The sequence below is a fragment of the Herpailurus yagouaroundi genome, unplaced genomic scaffold (genome assembly GCF_014898765.1).
Source record: "Herpailurus yagouaroundi ecotype Mexico unplaced genomic scaffold, PumYag 182, whole genome shotgun sequence".
NCBI classification, from domain to species: domain Eukaryota; kingdom Metazoa; phylum Chordata; class Mammalia; order Carnivora; family Felidae; genus Herpailurus; species Herpailurus yagouaroundi.
In genome coordinates, this window is record NW_024412413.1 from 27,867,206 (window position 1) to 27,882,635 (window position 15,430).

Below are 15,430 nucleotides of genomic sequence, written 5' to 3' on the forward strand. Positions count from 1 at the left end.
CTGAAGTCGGACGCTTAACCGACTGCGCCACCCAGGCGCCCCGAGAGAATCTTAAGCAAGTGCCACACTCAGCACGGAGCCTCACATGGGCTTGATCCCACGACCCTGGGATCATGACTTGAGACAAAACCAAGAGTTGGACTCTCAACTGACTGAGCCACCCAGGCGCCCCAAATATCCCCTTTTAAAATAATCAACAGAGAAATGACAAATAGATTGCCAGTCGGTGAAATCTGGGATATATTTTTCCATTACGAGTCTCAGAAGATAATTGGGAACGTTCCTTTTCCTGTTTGACTATAATTTCCAGCTCAACTTTCTACCAAAAGATTCCATTTTCTAGAATCCCACTGAGACTTCAGAAAGGACAGGGAGCCTGTGGCTCTTGTCCAGGGCCTGATACATAGTGGCCCCTTCATGAATGTGGAGTGAACATACAGAAGACTCATCCCTGACAAGCCAGTTTCAACACAGAACAGAGCCAGCCTGTAGAGTCTCATCAGTGTGGAGAACTCCCAAAGCTGTGACCTCCAGGGCTCACCCCGCAGTAGTTACCAAACACACGTGTGGGCCACCCCCAGGGCAGCTGCTGGTACTGGTAGCTGCCCGCTCTCACCAGCTTTTCAGGCTACTGTCCTTGTGGAATGGAAGTCGCAATACAGCCCAGGGGGAAGAGGCAATACTTGTGCAAATGCCCAGCAACTCCAGGTACACTTAAGAGAGAAAACACAATTCAGACTGGGAAGATGGGGAAGGTTACAAGATGCTGGAGGGAGAAAAGTATCTGGTGGAGAAAATATACAAAACACAAAAGGGATCATCATACAATTTCCCCTACCAGGCTTGTCCTAACTTAACTAACTCACCCACTAACTTCCTTTTTTCTTAAATAAACATGCACTATGCGCCAGGCTGTGTTCTAGGCACTAAGGATATAGGAATGAACAAAACAGACATGATCCCTGCGTACATGGAGCGTCTGTTCTCGAGGAGCCGATGCCAGTGGAAGAATAACACATGGTTCCTGCTGTGAAAGGAAGCTGGCCGGCAGCCTTGCCCTCCAGCCATGCCCAGCTCAGCCTCCCTGAGACCCCAGTCTCCCCTTCTGACTAATTAACAACATGCCGTCTATCTTACCACAAAGGGCAAAAATTTGCAACTATGAGGTGATGGATGTTAACTAAACTTATGGTGGTGATCATTTTGCAATATATACATATATCAAATTGTTGTAATATACACCTTAAACTTATACGATGTTGTATGTCAATTATATCGCAAAAACATGGAGAGAAAAAGAGAAAGTGCAATCCAGTAAAATATGATGCTGTGGAGTGTGAAATCTTTCAAAAAAAGCTAAAAAAAACCCCAAACAACCCAACAATCAATATACAATCTATTAGTCTCTAGTTAATACATTTCTTTAAAAAAAAAATTTTTTTTTTCAACGTTTATTTATTTTTGGGACAGAGAGAGACAGAGCATGAACGGGGGAGGGGCAGAGAGAGAGAGAGACACAGAATCGGAAACAGGCTCCAGGCTCTGAGCCATCAGCCCAGAGCCTGACACGGGGCTCGAACTCACGGACCGCGAGATCGTGACCTGGCTGAAGTTGGTACGCCTAACCGACTGCACCACCCAGGCGCCCCGTCTAGTTAGTACATTTCTAACAAGCTTCTAGGCTCTGCAAGAGCCCGGACAGGGTGTTCTCCCTCTCGGGTGCCACCCAAGCTTTAGAGACAGTGCTACGTGTATGTCAGGTTTTAAATAAAAGTCTGTGGAGGATATAACATTGTTTTGAATCTAATGTTCAGACACCTCAGGTGAACTTCGGGTGATAGACCATTTTACTCTCAGATCAGAATATCTTAGAAAGAATAGGTCTGTAACTTGCATACAGGAAGTGCTTAATGAATGAATGAGTACATGGTTTAAAAAAAACCAAAACACTAATATTTGTGTTGCTCTATTTACCACATCCAAAGCCTATTAGATGAGTACTATTTGCATCCCCATTTCACAGGTGAAGATTTTGAGGTTTTGAGTTAAGAACCATGCCTGAGACCACACTGCCGGAGAGAAACAGGGTTCAAACTCAGGGAGTTTGATTCTAAAAGCTCCCTAACACTATGTTGTGCTACTTCAGATCTGACTTGAGGGGGTGGGGGTGGGGGATGTCTTACTGGCATTCAATGTTTTTGTCTGGTTTCTTCCTCGAGAGATTTTCGAATACCTTGCTATTTGGGTTTTGTGCCGATGTTACTGTTGTAGGGCTTTTTACCACGATACTCAGGATTCATTGTGTCGCCGCTTCAAAGAAAGAAGAGGTGGACAGGAAATGAGCAGCAGGCAAAAATTTATTAGAATATAAGATTAGAAAAGAAGAATAGTAGGAAAGCTCTTTTTACAGAGAGGGGACATTCCAAAGTGATGCCCCAGGAGTATAGGGGAGGGTCCTTGTTTATAAGGTTCTGGTCACCACCCCCTCCCTTCCGCCTTGTTCCTTCTCAGGTTCTACCCCGAGAGCTCTAGGTGCTGGGTTGTCCATTCCTGATTGGCTCATTTCCATTGTATGAGGGGTGGTCTGGGGCCATACTTCGGTCTTTTGTCAAATTCCTAAGGGAAACCTGACAGGGAGTAGGTGGGGTCTGTTACATTCTTAAGAGGAGCCTATGCCTGAGGGGTTTGCTGTGGTCAGACACGACCAGCATGGTTCCTAGAGGTGGTTTGTCCATTTCCTTTTTCAGCTTCAGGGAAGACTGAAAAATTAAGTGAGGCAGATGGCTTTCTGTTATAAATTTTAAGGGGGCTAGAAAGATCTCCCTGCCCATAAAATCTCCCTGTTTGCTTCCTGATGTTTAAAATCCCACCAACGCACCTTCATCGCTTGGCCTCAAGTCATGTCCTCTGTCAAAACACAAACAAATCAGGGATTGATAAGTGACACTGTAAGTCAAGCCACCTGCCAGCCTGCCTGCCAACCGACTAAGTGACCGAGGCATCGTCTTACAAAGATTAAAGGTAAATAAGAGGTCTCTGCCCTCAGGAAGGTCTTGACTCTGGAAGCAGACAAATGGAAAAGAAATGCAGGAGTGTCTTAGACATAGGTTTAGGGAGGAATTCCTCCCCCAAAAGGAAAGGATACACTGCTCTACTTGGAAAGATGAGCACAGATATCCCTTAAGCCTAAAGTCCTTCACACTTTAGTAAGAATGAACTATAAAGATTTTTTTTCCAGAAGGAAAAAAAATTTTGGTGATAGGAGAAGGTTTGGAGTGAGTGTGAGTGTGAGTTCAAAGGAATAGTACAGAGGGAGAGAGGGAATGGCAGCAAGAAAAAAAAGTTCACGAAAACCTGGAATCAAGGTCGTAACCCTGAGCTGATTTCAGAACTGAGATGAGCCTGCTCAATTGTCAGGCCACATGTTAAAACCCCATAATAAAAGAAGAATCAGTATTTTTACAAAAGGGTTCATGTCTATTCTATAAGGCAAAAAATGTTGTGACTGACTGATACACATATAGGCAAGCACTTCTTCATTGAATATCCTAGGGGTCAGCAAACTTTTTTAATAAACTGCCAGGTTGTTAACATTTTAGGCTTTGATGGGCACTATGGTCTGTGTAATGACTGTAGTGCAACTCTGCCATTGGCTTGTAAGAGCGGCCAAGACCAGTTTTCAAATCAGAGGGTGTGGCTGTGTTCCAGCGAAATTATTTATGAAAACAGATGGAGGACTGAATTTGGCCCAGAGGCCATAGTTTGCTAGCTCATGGTTTATATCATTTAATAGACATGTTATTTATTCATTCATTCATTTATTTTATTAAAAACACTTTTTTGAGAGAGAAAAAAACAGAGCAGGGGAGAGGGGCAGAGGGAAAGAGAACTTTAAGTAGGCTCATGCTCAGTGTGGAGCCCGACACGGGGCTCAATGTCACCACCGTGAGATCATGACTTGAGCCAAAATCAAGAATCGGACACATAACTGACTAAGTCACCCAGGTTCCCTGCCAAGTTGTTCCTTTGAATTTACCAAAACTAGTTCTGTTATCATCTTACAAAGATTCTGCATGTCAGTAAAAATTACCTGCATGCTATCTTTTGCAACTGGCTGGTTGTGTCCTATCACTTAAACTGTATGTCTGGTAACTCCATCTTATAACCAGAGCTGCACACAGATTTTACCTGCTCTAGGAAGCATTCTTTTTTAAATTTTAATTTATTTTAATGTTTTATTTTTGAGAAAGAGGAGAGAGAGAGAGAGGGAGAGAACGAGAGGGGGAGGGGCAGAGAGAGAGGGAGACAAAATCCGAAGTAGGCTCCAGGCTCTGAGCTGTCAGCACAGAGCCCAACATAGGGCTCAAACTCGTGAACCGCATCATGACCTGAGCCGAGGTCAGATGCCCAAACTTGACATCAAGACCTATAACCCGCCCTCCCCAATTCTTCTCCCTCACCCGTCTGCACATGGTTACCTAGATTGGTCGATGGAACTATCTGCCACCCAGAGATGCAAGCCAGAAGCCTGGAGGTCATTCTTGACAACTTCCTTCCTCTCACCCTGATGGTCTACTATTCACAAAGTCTAGATGATTCTACCTCCTAATACCTCCTCAACTGAAATACTTCTTTTTAACTCCAGTGCGTTCATCAGAGCCTAGCCTACTAACTTCTCATATTTGAACATTCTAATTGTTCTGCTGGAGTCCTCTCTCACCTTAATGTCATGTCCACCCTATATCCATCTGGCCGTGTCCGTCCAGTCAGTGGTTTCAGACTGCTCTTAGGGTAAGGAACAAAATCCCAAACACCCTATTAGACTCTGCATGATCGACTCTAACATCATCATCTTTCTCTGAGACTGCTCTCTCTTTCCCTTCCTCTGACACACCTGAATCAGGTATTGTTTTAGAGCTTTATTCTCATTTGTGTCTGTAGAAGATTTGTATCAATAATTCCATTCTTCACCAACTTTTTTTTTTTTTTAATTTTTTTTTTTCAACGTTTATTTATTTTTGGGACAGAGAGAGACAGAGCATGAACGGGGGAGGGGCAGAGAGAGAGGGGGTCACAGAATCGGAAACAGGCTCCAGGCTCCGAGCCATCAGCCCAAAGCCTGACGCGGGACTCGAACTCACGGACCGCGAGATCGTGACCTGGCTGAAGTCGGACGCTTAACCGACTGTGCCACCCAGGCGCCCCGCACCAACTTTTGTATCCACACCCTTTACCAAGTAACACTTCCGTGCTCTCCCATGTAGGTGACACATAATTTCCTACCCCACCCCCACTGAGTTCAGTCATGTGACTTGCTTTGGCCAGTAGAATTAGGACAGACACCGAGCCCATGCTGCAAGTGTCTTCCCGAACCTCTCCTTTCACCGTAAGAAGAATATACCCTTTGGTTCCGTGAAAAGGACGAGGAACATGCAGAGCGGAACTACCCAGCTGAGACCAGCCTACTGCAACTCACACCTGATAGATGCACAGATACATAAGAAAAAATAGCTGGTTGTTGTTTTAAGCCCCTGAGGTTTGGGGTGGTTGGTCATATAGGAATAGCTAATGGAAACACTAACGCGATAATCTGCATTTTCCCGTGTGGCTTTGTAAATGTCCTCAGCCTTAGTTGATATGTTTAGATCAACTGGGGTTAAGAGGGTTAAAATCAACAAAGATGGCATACGTGGATCTCACTCCTCCTACTGAAAACAGCAATATTTTGCTTGAGGATCGAGGTCCTGTAATAAAACAATGGCCACTTCCTGACAATTTCTCCGTGACTTTCCAAGTGAAATAAGGGCTTTCCTGCCCAGCTTGCAAACGGGGTGGGTGAAACGGAGCATGGATCTTTCCCTTGCCGTCACAGAGGCTCTTCATCCCCAGGAAGAATGGCAAGCCCACCGGCGCATCCCTGGGGACCATGCTGACAATCCAGAGCTGGTTTCTGACACAGCCTGCCTGCTTCTCAAATACAGACACGATCTGTCAGAAGAGACCTTTGAAAGGTCGTCCTAGCTTCAAACAGCGCATCTTGCTGTTTTTAATCCTTGTCCTCTGAGTTTCTCTTTGAAGAGCTGTTGAATGTTGCTGGCCTTTATATTTTCTCAGCCTGACAAAACCAATTACTAAGTGGATGTTAATTAAGCCACAGGGCCAAGTCATTGGCAATTCAAAATGAAAACCATGACCGCATGTGGCCGTCATACCTTGCCCCCAAAAGCCACAGCAAAATGCTCTGCCTTCAAGGAGACTCTTGAAATTAAGACTCTGTCACCCATAAATGTTAAGCGACTCGGGGGCTGTAAAGCAAAGTGCCCTGATTAATGTGCCATCAGGTTTGCTATGACAGAACAGCCACAGAGAGGGAAAAGTCAGCAGTGGACAGTTTTCACAGCATTAGAGAAAATAAAGACGTGCCCAGCTGGCTGGGTGCAATTCTCTCTGAAATAAGTTTTTCAAATGTATGTTTCAGTTTTGCTTAAATCCACCCCAAATTCCAAAGCAGACATCTGGAAAAGAGAGGCAATGAACTTTCCTAGCTAAAATGTTCTGGATATTTTCTTTTTGGTGAGGAGGGGGAGAAGATTAGATATTTGAACAATTCGTTCTTTCTCTGCCTTTAAACTAGCCCTACCAGGTTGTCTTCAACGGCCTGGATTCGCAAGAGGGCTGCCTTTACTATATCCAATGGCCGGCAGACCATCGCTAACCTGACCTTCTACTCTAGAAGAAGAAAGTGAACTAGACCTCTGTTCTCCCTCTTCTCCAAACTACTTGGAGCCAACATGTCCTGAAAAGTGTGTGACTTCCTGTGCTGTCTCCCATCATAGGACCTCGTGGCATTTGGGGTAATATGGCAACCCAGAGACCCATCTTGCCTTGTAGTGCTCTGATCGAGCATGGGAGGTCCGACACCGTGTTACCCGAGAACCAGGAGGCCTTGTGGCAGGGCTGGGTGGTGAGTGGCTTCCTCTCTCTGGAAGAGAGGCCTGGGAAAAAGACCCCCCACTGATGGGCTGAAGCAGGGGAAGGGGTTCAGATAAGATTGGATGTGTTCAGGGTGGTATGGCCATAGATAGGAGAAGGGGTTCAAATGAGCCAGTTGTGTTGAGGACCTTTGGGGATCTGGAGGGAATCTTGGTTGGAGTCTCAAGGGCGATAGAGAATGTGAAGAATTCTTTGGGCTTCCAGGCGGACTCTTGGAGAGGTAACATGGAGAGCCTGCAGGCTCCTGCTGGCTTCCAGGCTCCTTCCAGGTGAGCACTTCCTAGGTCTCTTGCTGAGGCAGCAGTGTGACGACACTCCACAGACATTGCCCCTTAATCTCCTGTAAGTGGGAGACGTAGAGATGTGGTCTGGGGCTTGCTGGTCAGAGTGGAGAAGATTCTCCTGGTTCTCGCAGTGCTTCTTTGACAGACTCCTCACAGAGAACCGAGGAGATGCCCCACAGCCTCTTATCTGCACCTCTGGGCAGGGTGGCTCCATCTTTCCTATGCAGCTAAGAGCCCCTATTGCCGGAAGCTTCCAGGGGACATTGTTGGACTTGCTGTTCCTGGGACCACACTGGGGTTGTTCAGTTTCTGAATTCAAGTGCCACTCTTCCTCTGGTGTGTCTTTGCCCTTTTCCAGAGGAAAAATTTACATGCAGGTTGTTGCATTCTTAGTGAGGAAGAGCAGAGTGTGCAGTCTTTTGCAAATGAGGCAGAGCAACGTGAGAAAAAAAAGGTATCTGAAATTTCAGGTGAAAACCTCTAATTTGTCACGGGACATCGGTAGAGACCAGTTATTAGCATCCTTTAAGTTTTGAGGATAAATAACATAAACGATTCCAACCTTCCCATCTGAATAGTTTGTATGTTGAAATTTGTATACTGTTTACTTATGCCTTCCAGGTTGAAACAAAAAATGTTTTAAGAACCTTAGTGACCTACGAGACTTTCTGAAGCCACAAAGCTCAACACCTTTTGATTATTCCATTTTAAGACAATTAAATATACATTAACATTTCTTACATTCTCTATCTATCTAATCTAATCTATCATCTATCTATCTTATGCTTTAGTGTATTTCAGGGATATAAGGCTATAAGAACAAGGAGAACAGGGAGCCTGGGTGGCTCAGTTGGTTAAGCGTCTGCTTTTGGCTCAGGTCATGATCTCGCAGTTCTTGAGTTCGAACCCTGCATCGGGCTCTCTTCTGTCCATGGAGAGCCATCTTTGGATCTTCTATTCCCCCTCTCTCTCTGCCCCTCCCCGGCTCATGGTCTCTGTCTCTCTCTTTTAAAAATAAATAAATAAAAGTTTAAAAATATATATGTATTAAGAAAAAAACAACAACGACAACAAAACCCTTTCCCTCAAGATTTAAATTACAGGATGAAGCATGGTTTCAGTCATCGCTGTAAAGAATTTTGCAAAAGGCGTTCTAGGTTTTTGTCTATCCTTGAATTTTGGAAAAATAACTTGCAAATCTGAAAAGAAAAACCCATATGTCACCCAAATGCCCTACTTCTTGTGATTAGAGGTGCTTTCTAGGACTCACTAATGCCGAATGATCTCTCAATTATACTTTTCTCATGCTCAAGGTAAACTGATTCTACCATTTGACAACTTGATCCATGACAACATGGAAACGACTTACTACAGCTCTGTTATTTTGTAGTTTACAGTATGAAGAAAGTAGCTTTGTGTGGGAAAGCATTGATCCTTACTCATCCTGCTAAAGATTGTGTAAGAGTCACCTCTCAATTACTTACAGGCCTGGTGTGGGGCTGTGGATAAGATACTATCTTCCTTTGCAATGGACAATTTGGGAAGCGGTTTCAGACTGTGCATGGCTTGTTTATAGATGACGTATCAGTAATTGATCACATATTATGAGATCTCCAGTAACAATTTTAACAAGTCTAATTCTAAAGCAAAACTCAGCCATCTGGAATGCATTGGGAATGAACACACTTGAATGGCCAAATTTTAAGGATAACTAATAATTTTCTTTAGTACTCCATGATTTTAATTGCACTGACAACACTTTTTAGTAGATCTTTTTCTACAGTGTATTATTTACCTCCTCAACTTGATAATAGAGAACACTGAACAGCTGTATATCTTTTCTTGATGACCTAGCCTCTTTATGTTGATTATCACTCATTGTACTAGTTGACATGCAATGGTTGTTACTATGTTTACCATAGCTTTATGAAGAATACAATAATTGTTACAGATTTTTATAGCATATGACTAAATGGCTTCACACCGATATATTCTCAAGTTTTTATTCATTATTTCTCATTACAGTTGGGGTACTTGCCTAAAGCAGCCTCTCTCCCCTTTATTTCTTCCAGTCTGTTTCAGGCATAGAGGTCCAATGACCCTATGTAGAGAGGATTCATAGGTTCTTACATCAATAAAGAATAGGAGTCCAATGTTATTATGTTGTCATGACAATACTGTGACATTGACTTGGGGAACTCCATGTTCTCTTATGTTTACTGTCTGGTTCTCATCTGGTTTAAGGCCAAATGAAACTAACAGATACTAGATTTTAGACTGGAGAGTTATTCAAGGAACTTCTTAGATACAAATTAAAGTCAATTCGATTCTTACCTACAAAAGAAATCTGTAATTCTTAATACTGAGTTGCTGAGGGGCGCCTGGGTAGCTCAGTTGATTCAGCATCCGACTTCGGCTCAGGTCATGATCTCACAGTTTGTGGGTTCAAGCCCTGCCTCGGGCTCTGTGCTGACAGCTCAGAGCCTGGAGCCTGTTTCAGATTCTGTGTCTTCCTCTCTCTCTCTGCCCCTTCTCCACTTGCGCCCTCTCTCTCTCTCTCTCTCTCTCTCTCTCTCTCTCTTTCACTTTCTCTCTCTCTCTCTCTCAAAAATAAATAAACATTTAAAAAAATATTTGCTTTAGTATTTTCAGCGGAGTTACAAAACTTCACATGTAGGACAAAAATGTGTGACGTACCTTGCGACGTACCTTATTTTGGGGACGATGGAAGAGGGTGATACCAGCGAAGAAACTTACATTTTAGCTACAATGGGGTTGAACTGATTTTGTTCTAAGATTAATAATTTCTGGCTGCTGCTTGAAAGGCTGCTACCAACTTTGATGGAGAAGAATGAGAGGCCTATTGTCACCATTGATGATACTAGGTTTCTTTTCAGCTCCTGAATTGGAGCGGCCTGTTCCTCATTCTCTCAAGGAACAAATGGCCAAGTTGAGGTACAGGTACTTTTACATACATACACACCCAGAAAATTGTATTATTTTCTCCTTTATAGCCACGTCCAAGTTCTAGGCAGCAACACCACTAAAGGATTCAGTACGTTTCCATAGGCACTTGCAGAAGAGCTTTATCAGAATTCTTAGTCCTTGGGCTTCCCCTTGGTCTTTGTGACTTCTTTCTCCTCCTCTGAGGGTTTAGGACCCTGCTTTGGATTTTGTTTCCAGTTGTTGTGGCCAGTAGGAAGTCATTATGTCCCATATAATGTAAGGATCATTAAATACTATTTATTGGTCGGTGTCTGAAATATTGGAACTAAAGCAGTAGTGATGGCTGACATGATTCACCGCAGAACCGGAGAAACTTTAAATACAGCAGGTCTCTGGATGGCAGTTTGCAGAGAGCAGAGAGCCCAGCCTCTGGAGTCTACCTCCTGCTGGCTATCCCCACCTCACTGCCAGCTAGCCTGTGACCCCCTCTGTCAGCCTCCAGGCCACATTTATGAAAGGGCGTCAGAGTACCTCCCTCCCTGGATGGCTGCAGGGATTAGTGGATATAATGCATGGGCTCCTGGGAGGCCCTCCCCAAATGATTACCCCCATGGATCTGGTAAGGAGTCAAAAGGTAACAGAAAAGTAAGGCTAACTCTTCTCCTTTATATTCTCTGAAAGACAAACACAACACATGATCATTAAAAAGATTTACCAGGCTTTGACCTCCCAAGCCTTGTAAGAACCTAGGAAACACCACCCACACAGTCGGGGAAGGAATCTCCGTGTCCTCAAATTTAAACCACACAGATTAATGATTCACCCATTCTACTCAGACCTGAAGAGACCAGCCAGCCAGAACCAAGAGAAACTGGTAGCAACAGGATCTAAACAAATGGAAAGTCTGAGAGGGAAACAGCCCCAGAATGTTGGCTTTACCACCAGTGGGATGGTCTACCTCCGAAGGTGACGTTGTCCCAGTGTGGCCCGACAGGGGAGTTAGCAGATCCAGAGTGAATGGCCAGGCGAAGGCTCGGAAGAACAGGTTCCACACCTGTAACTATGGACTCTCCAGGCCGAGTGCAGGTGAACTTGAGGCGAGTTTGAATGAGAAACTGGCCTTTCTCCTCCTTAGAGACTTTTCTAGTTTTTTGTTTATGAAAAAGCCCAAAGGAAAGAAAGTTCAGAATCTAAGACTAAGACCGGCTAAGACAAAGTCTGGTGATTTGTTTTTGTTGAACAATGGATGATCCGATTCAGAAATGATGCAAATGTGGCTTTTTCCTTACCTCCAGGTGTTCAGTAATAATCACTGATTGTTCGGCGAGGTGGTTCTCTTCTCTTTATTTTCTCTAAAGTTTTGAGAATCATTCCTTTCAATTTGACTTTGCTTGCATCTGAAAACATTTTGTGTGGCTCTATTTAATTTGTGGGCTGTTTTGATAAGCACCGAATAATAGAGGAAATGATCATCGTACTTGGGAACAAATCTGTGAGTGTTAATCTTCAAATAATTTAAATGGGAATGGAAAAATATGTGCAGGTACAGCATTCCCATTTAAGCAGGACCCAAGAATGTATGCAATGCTACAGAATATCTGCGGAATCTTTATAAAAACAAATTCAAACAAACTTGAATTAAGCCTAACTTACTGATGTGTTCATTGCTTAGAATCATTACATGTACTTCTTGTGAAGGTTTCTGCTGTCAGTGGTTCTCAGAGTGGGGTGCCTGGATCAGCAGCATGAGCATCTCTTGGTAACTCCTTTGGAAGGGAAACTTTCACCTTCCCCCACCTCCTGCACTGGAAATGCTGGGGTGGGGCTGCCTGTCTGTGTTTTAACAAGTCCTCCTGGGGGGATTTTCACATTTGTTAGAAATTTGAGAACTGTTGCCATAGGGAAAACCGGGTCTAATTTTATCCATCTTGGCTTTGCGATAAACTTTGCATTAGTCTTTAATGTTCCCCTTTTGGCCTTATTAGAACATCACTCACTTAGAACTGTGGAAAATGACTTGAACTCCTCCCTTTTCAACCATTACCACTCTCCCCGCCACCGTACCAAAAATGAGGCATCAAGGGCATTTCTCTATTTTACCAGCATGAAGCCAGTACAAAAAAGAGTCTGAGTTCCTGCCAAGGCTAGAAATGAATTGTTTCACTTTAGGAAGAAAGAAAAATGAATAGAATGTTTCAGCTTTTGGTTTGTAGAAGGAAGGTCGTCCTTTATCTCCTAGTCTCCTCACGCATGCATGATTATAAAACTGTCTTTCCCGGGGGACATGATAATGGAATATTTGATCCCCACCCAGAAACTTCCAACCTCTGGTTGTAACTTAAATAGGAAAATTAAGAGTCTACAGAAAGGTCACAAAGTTATTACCAAGAAAGAAAATAGCGCAACTTCTAAGGAGAAGGGCAGTTGGGAGGAATTTTGGATGGGGAGGGGGAGCCCTGGCTGACCAGGCAATCCCTAGGTCAGCTTTTCCTTCAGGACCCTGGGGCAACTGCCTTGAAAGTGAAGGTGGCCCTTTAGGTCTCAGTGTGACACGTGAAGATTCTCTCCTATACTGTAGAGGGGGAGCTCTCTGCATGCTTTTGTCTCTGGTCTAGGTTATTGGATCAGGATAAATCTTGGTTGTGGAGAAAGCCACCTGGGATGTGTCCCATGCAGTCTAAAGTCCACAAGCTATTTTTCTTTCATCAATATCTGCATCTGAGACAGAAAGCTCTGGAGTTCTGATTGGTCCTTTATCTTAAAAAAAATTAACCCAACGTTAAAAATTAAGAGATTTTACAGAAAAATTTGGATTGCAAGCTTTTTAAAGAAAATATTTATTTTTGCATTCCTTTTCAAAATAACACCAGCATTCTTCACAGAGCTAGAACAAACAATCCTAAAACTTGTATGGAACCAGAAAAGACCCTGAATCGCCAAAGCAATCTTGAAAAAGAAAACCAAAGCAGGAGGCATCACAATCCCGGACTTCAAGCTACATTACAAAGCTGTAATCATCAAGACAGTATGGTACTGGTACAAAAACAGACACTCAGATCAATGGAACAGAATAGAGAACGAACCCAGAAATGGACATACAAATGTATGGCCAACTAATCTTTGACAAAGCAGGAAAGAATATCCAGTGGAATAAAGACAGTCTCTTTAGCAAATGGTGCTGGGAGAACTGGACAGCGACCTGCAGAAAAATGAACCTGGACCACTTTCTTACACCATACACAAAAATAAACTCAAAATGGATGAGAAACCTAAACGTAAGACAGGAAGTCATAAAAATCCTTGAGGAGAAAGCAGGCAAAAACCTCTTTGACCTTGGCCACAGCAACTTCTTACTCAACATGTCTCCAGAGGCAAGGGAAACAAAAGCAAAAATGAACTGTTGGGAGCTCATCAAAATAAAAAGCTTCCACACAGTGAAGGAAACAATCAGCAAAACTGAAAGGCAACCGACAGAATGGGAGAAGATATTTGCAAATGACGTATCAGAAAAAGGGTTAGTATCCAAAATCTATAAAGAACTTATCAAACTCAACACCCCAACAAACAAATAATCCAGTGAAGAAATGGGCAAAAGACATGAATAGACACTTCTCCAAAGAAGACATCCAGATGGCCAACCGACACATGAAAAAATGCTCAACATCACTCATCATCAGGGAAATACAAATCAAAACCACAACGAGATACCTCACACCTGTCAGAATGACTAAAATTAATCACTCAGGAAACAACAGATGTTGGTGAGGATGCAGAGAAAGAGGATCTCTTTTGCACTGCTGGTGGGGATGCAAACTGGTGCAGCCACTCTGGAAAACAGTACAGAGTTTCCTCAAAAAATTAAAAATAGAACTACACTATGACCCAGCAACTGCACTACTAGGTATTTATCCAAGGAATACAGGTGTGCTGTTTTGAAGGGGCACATGCACCCCCATGTTTATAGTAGCACTATCAATAATAGCCAAAGTATGGAAAGAGCCCAAATGTCCATCGATGGATGAATGGATAAAGAAGGTGTGGTATACATATACAATGGAGTGCTACTTGGCAATCAAAAAGAATGCAGTCTTGCCATTTGCAACTATGTGGATAGAACTGGAGGGTATTATGCTAAGTGAAATTAGTCAGAGAAAGACAAAAATCCTATGACTTCACTCATATGAGGTCTTTAAGAGACAAAACAGATGAACATAAGGGAAGGGAAACAAAAATAATATAAAAACAGGGCGGGGGACAAAACAGAAGAGACTCAAATACAGAGAACAAAGAGAGGGTTTCTGGAGGGGTTGTGGGAGGGGGGATGGGCTAAATGGGTAAGGGGCATTAAGGAATCTACTCCTCAAATCATTTTTGCATTATATGCTAACTTGGATGTAAATTTAAAAATTAATTAATTTAAAAAAATGTGAATTTTATTAACTAATCTGACAACGCGATGTCCATATTCCAATACTTCCATATCTATATGAAAGGAGTAGACCTGAGGACAGGCTTTATGTTTCAGATGGGACAAACAGCATCCATTTCATCACGTTCTCTGCCAGTTCCTACAATATTCCTGAGGCTAGTGTTGAATCCTATTTGTCATTGTGTATGTGGTCTTATTTCTTCTGACAACACTACAAATAATAGCCCCAAACTGGAAAAACCCCAGTGCTAATTTCAATATCATGTCCATCATCAACTGACAGATACACTGATATACTCACCTATGAAAATAAAGGAACAATTGCTCTAGCCTCAAACATGATGTTCAATGAAAGAAGCCAGACTCTGTGATTCCATTCACATGAACAAGAATGGGCAGAGTTCATCAATAGTCTTACAAGTTAGGATGATCGTTTTTATCTTTGGGGGGAGGCAGGAGCGTGGCTTCTGGGATGCTTATATGTTCAATTTTCTGATCTGTGTGCTGGTACCTGGGCATATTGTCTTTGTAGAAATTCATTCTCTGGTATGCTCATGCTAGGAGCACTTTTTTGTTTATGTATGCTCTGGTTGAGTAAATAGTGTCCTTAAAAAAGTATGTCTGGGCTGACAGATTATATCCTGGTTTGCTTACTTGTTTATATGACTTGCTGGCTAATACATATCTTTGAATTGCCCAATTTCTAAAAAAAAAAAATTTTCCCTAGTGTTTGAAAGAGGTAGGATTTTTATTTGAGTTTTCTTGTAGGTTTTAGGGT

The 15,430-nt window shown here is 42.9% G+C and overlaps 1 protein-coding gene across 1 annotated transcript in view; it reads right to left on the reverse strand.

The window, feature by feature from the left end:
- The window catches only part of PLEKHG7 (pleckstrin homology and RhoGEF domain containing G7), a 69,028-nt gene extending 53,857 nt beyond the window's left edge, over positions 1-15,171 (reverse strand). Inside the window, 5 exon segments of the mRNA XM_040490423.1 lie at positions 7,106-7,273; positions 7,309-7,626; positions 8,379-8,476; positions 11,182-11,366; positions 15,071-15,171. Coding sequence (XP_040346357.1) covers positions 7,106-7,273; positions 7,309-7,626; positions 8,379-8,476; positions 11,182-11,366; positions 15,071-15,171 — 870 coding nt within the window.
- Between the last annotated feature and the right edge of the window lie 259 nt (positions 15,172-15,430).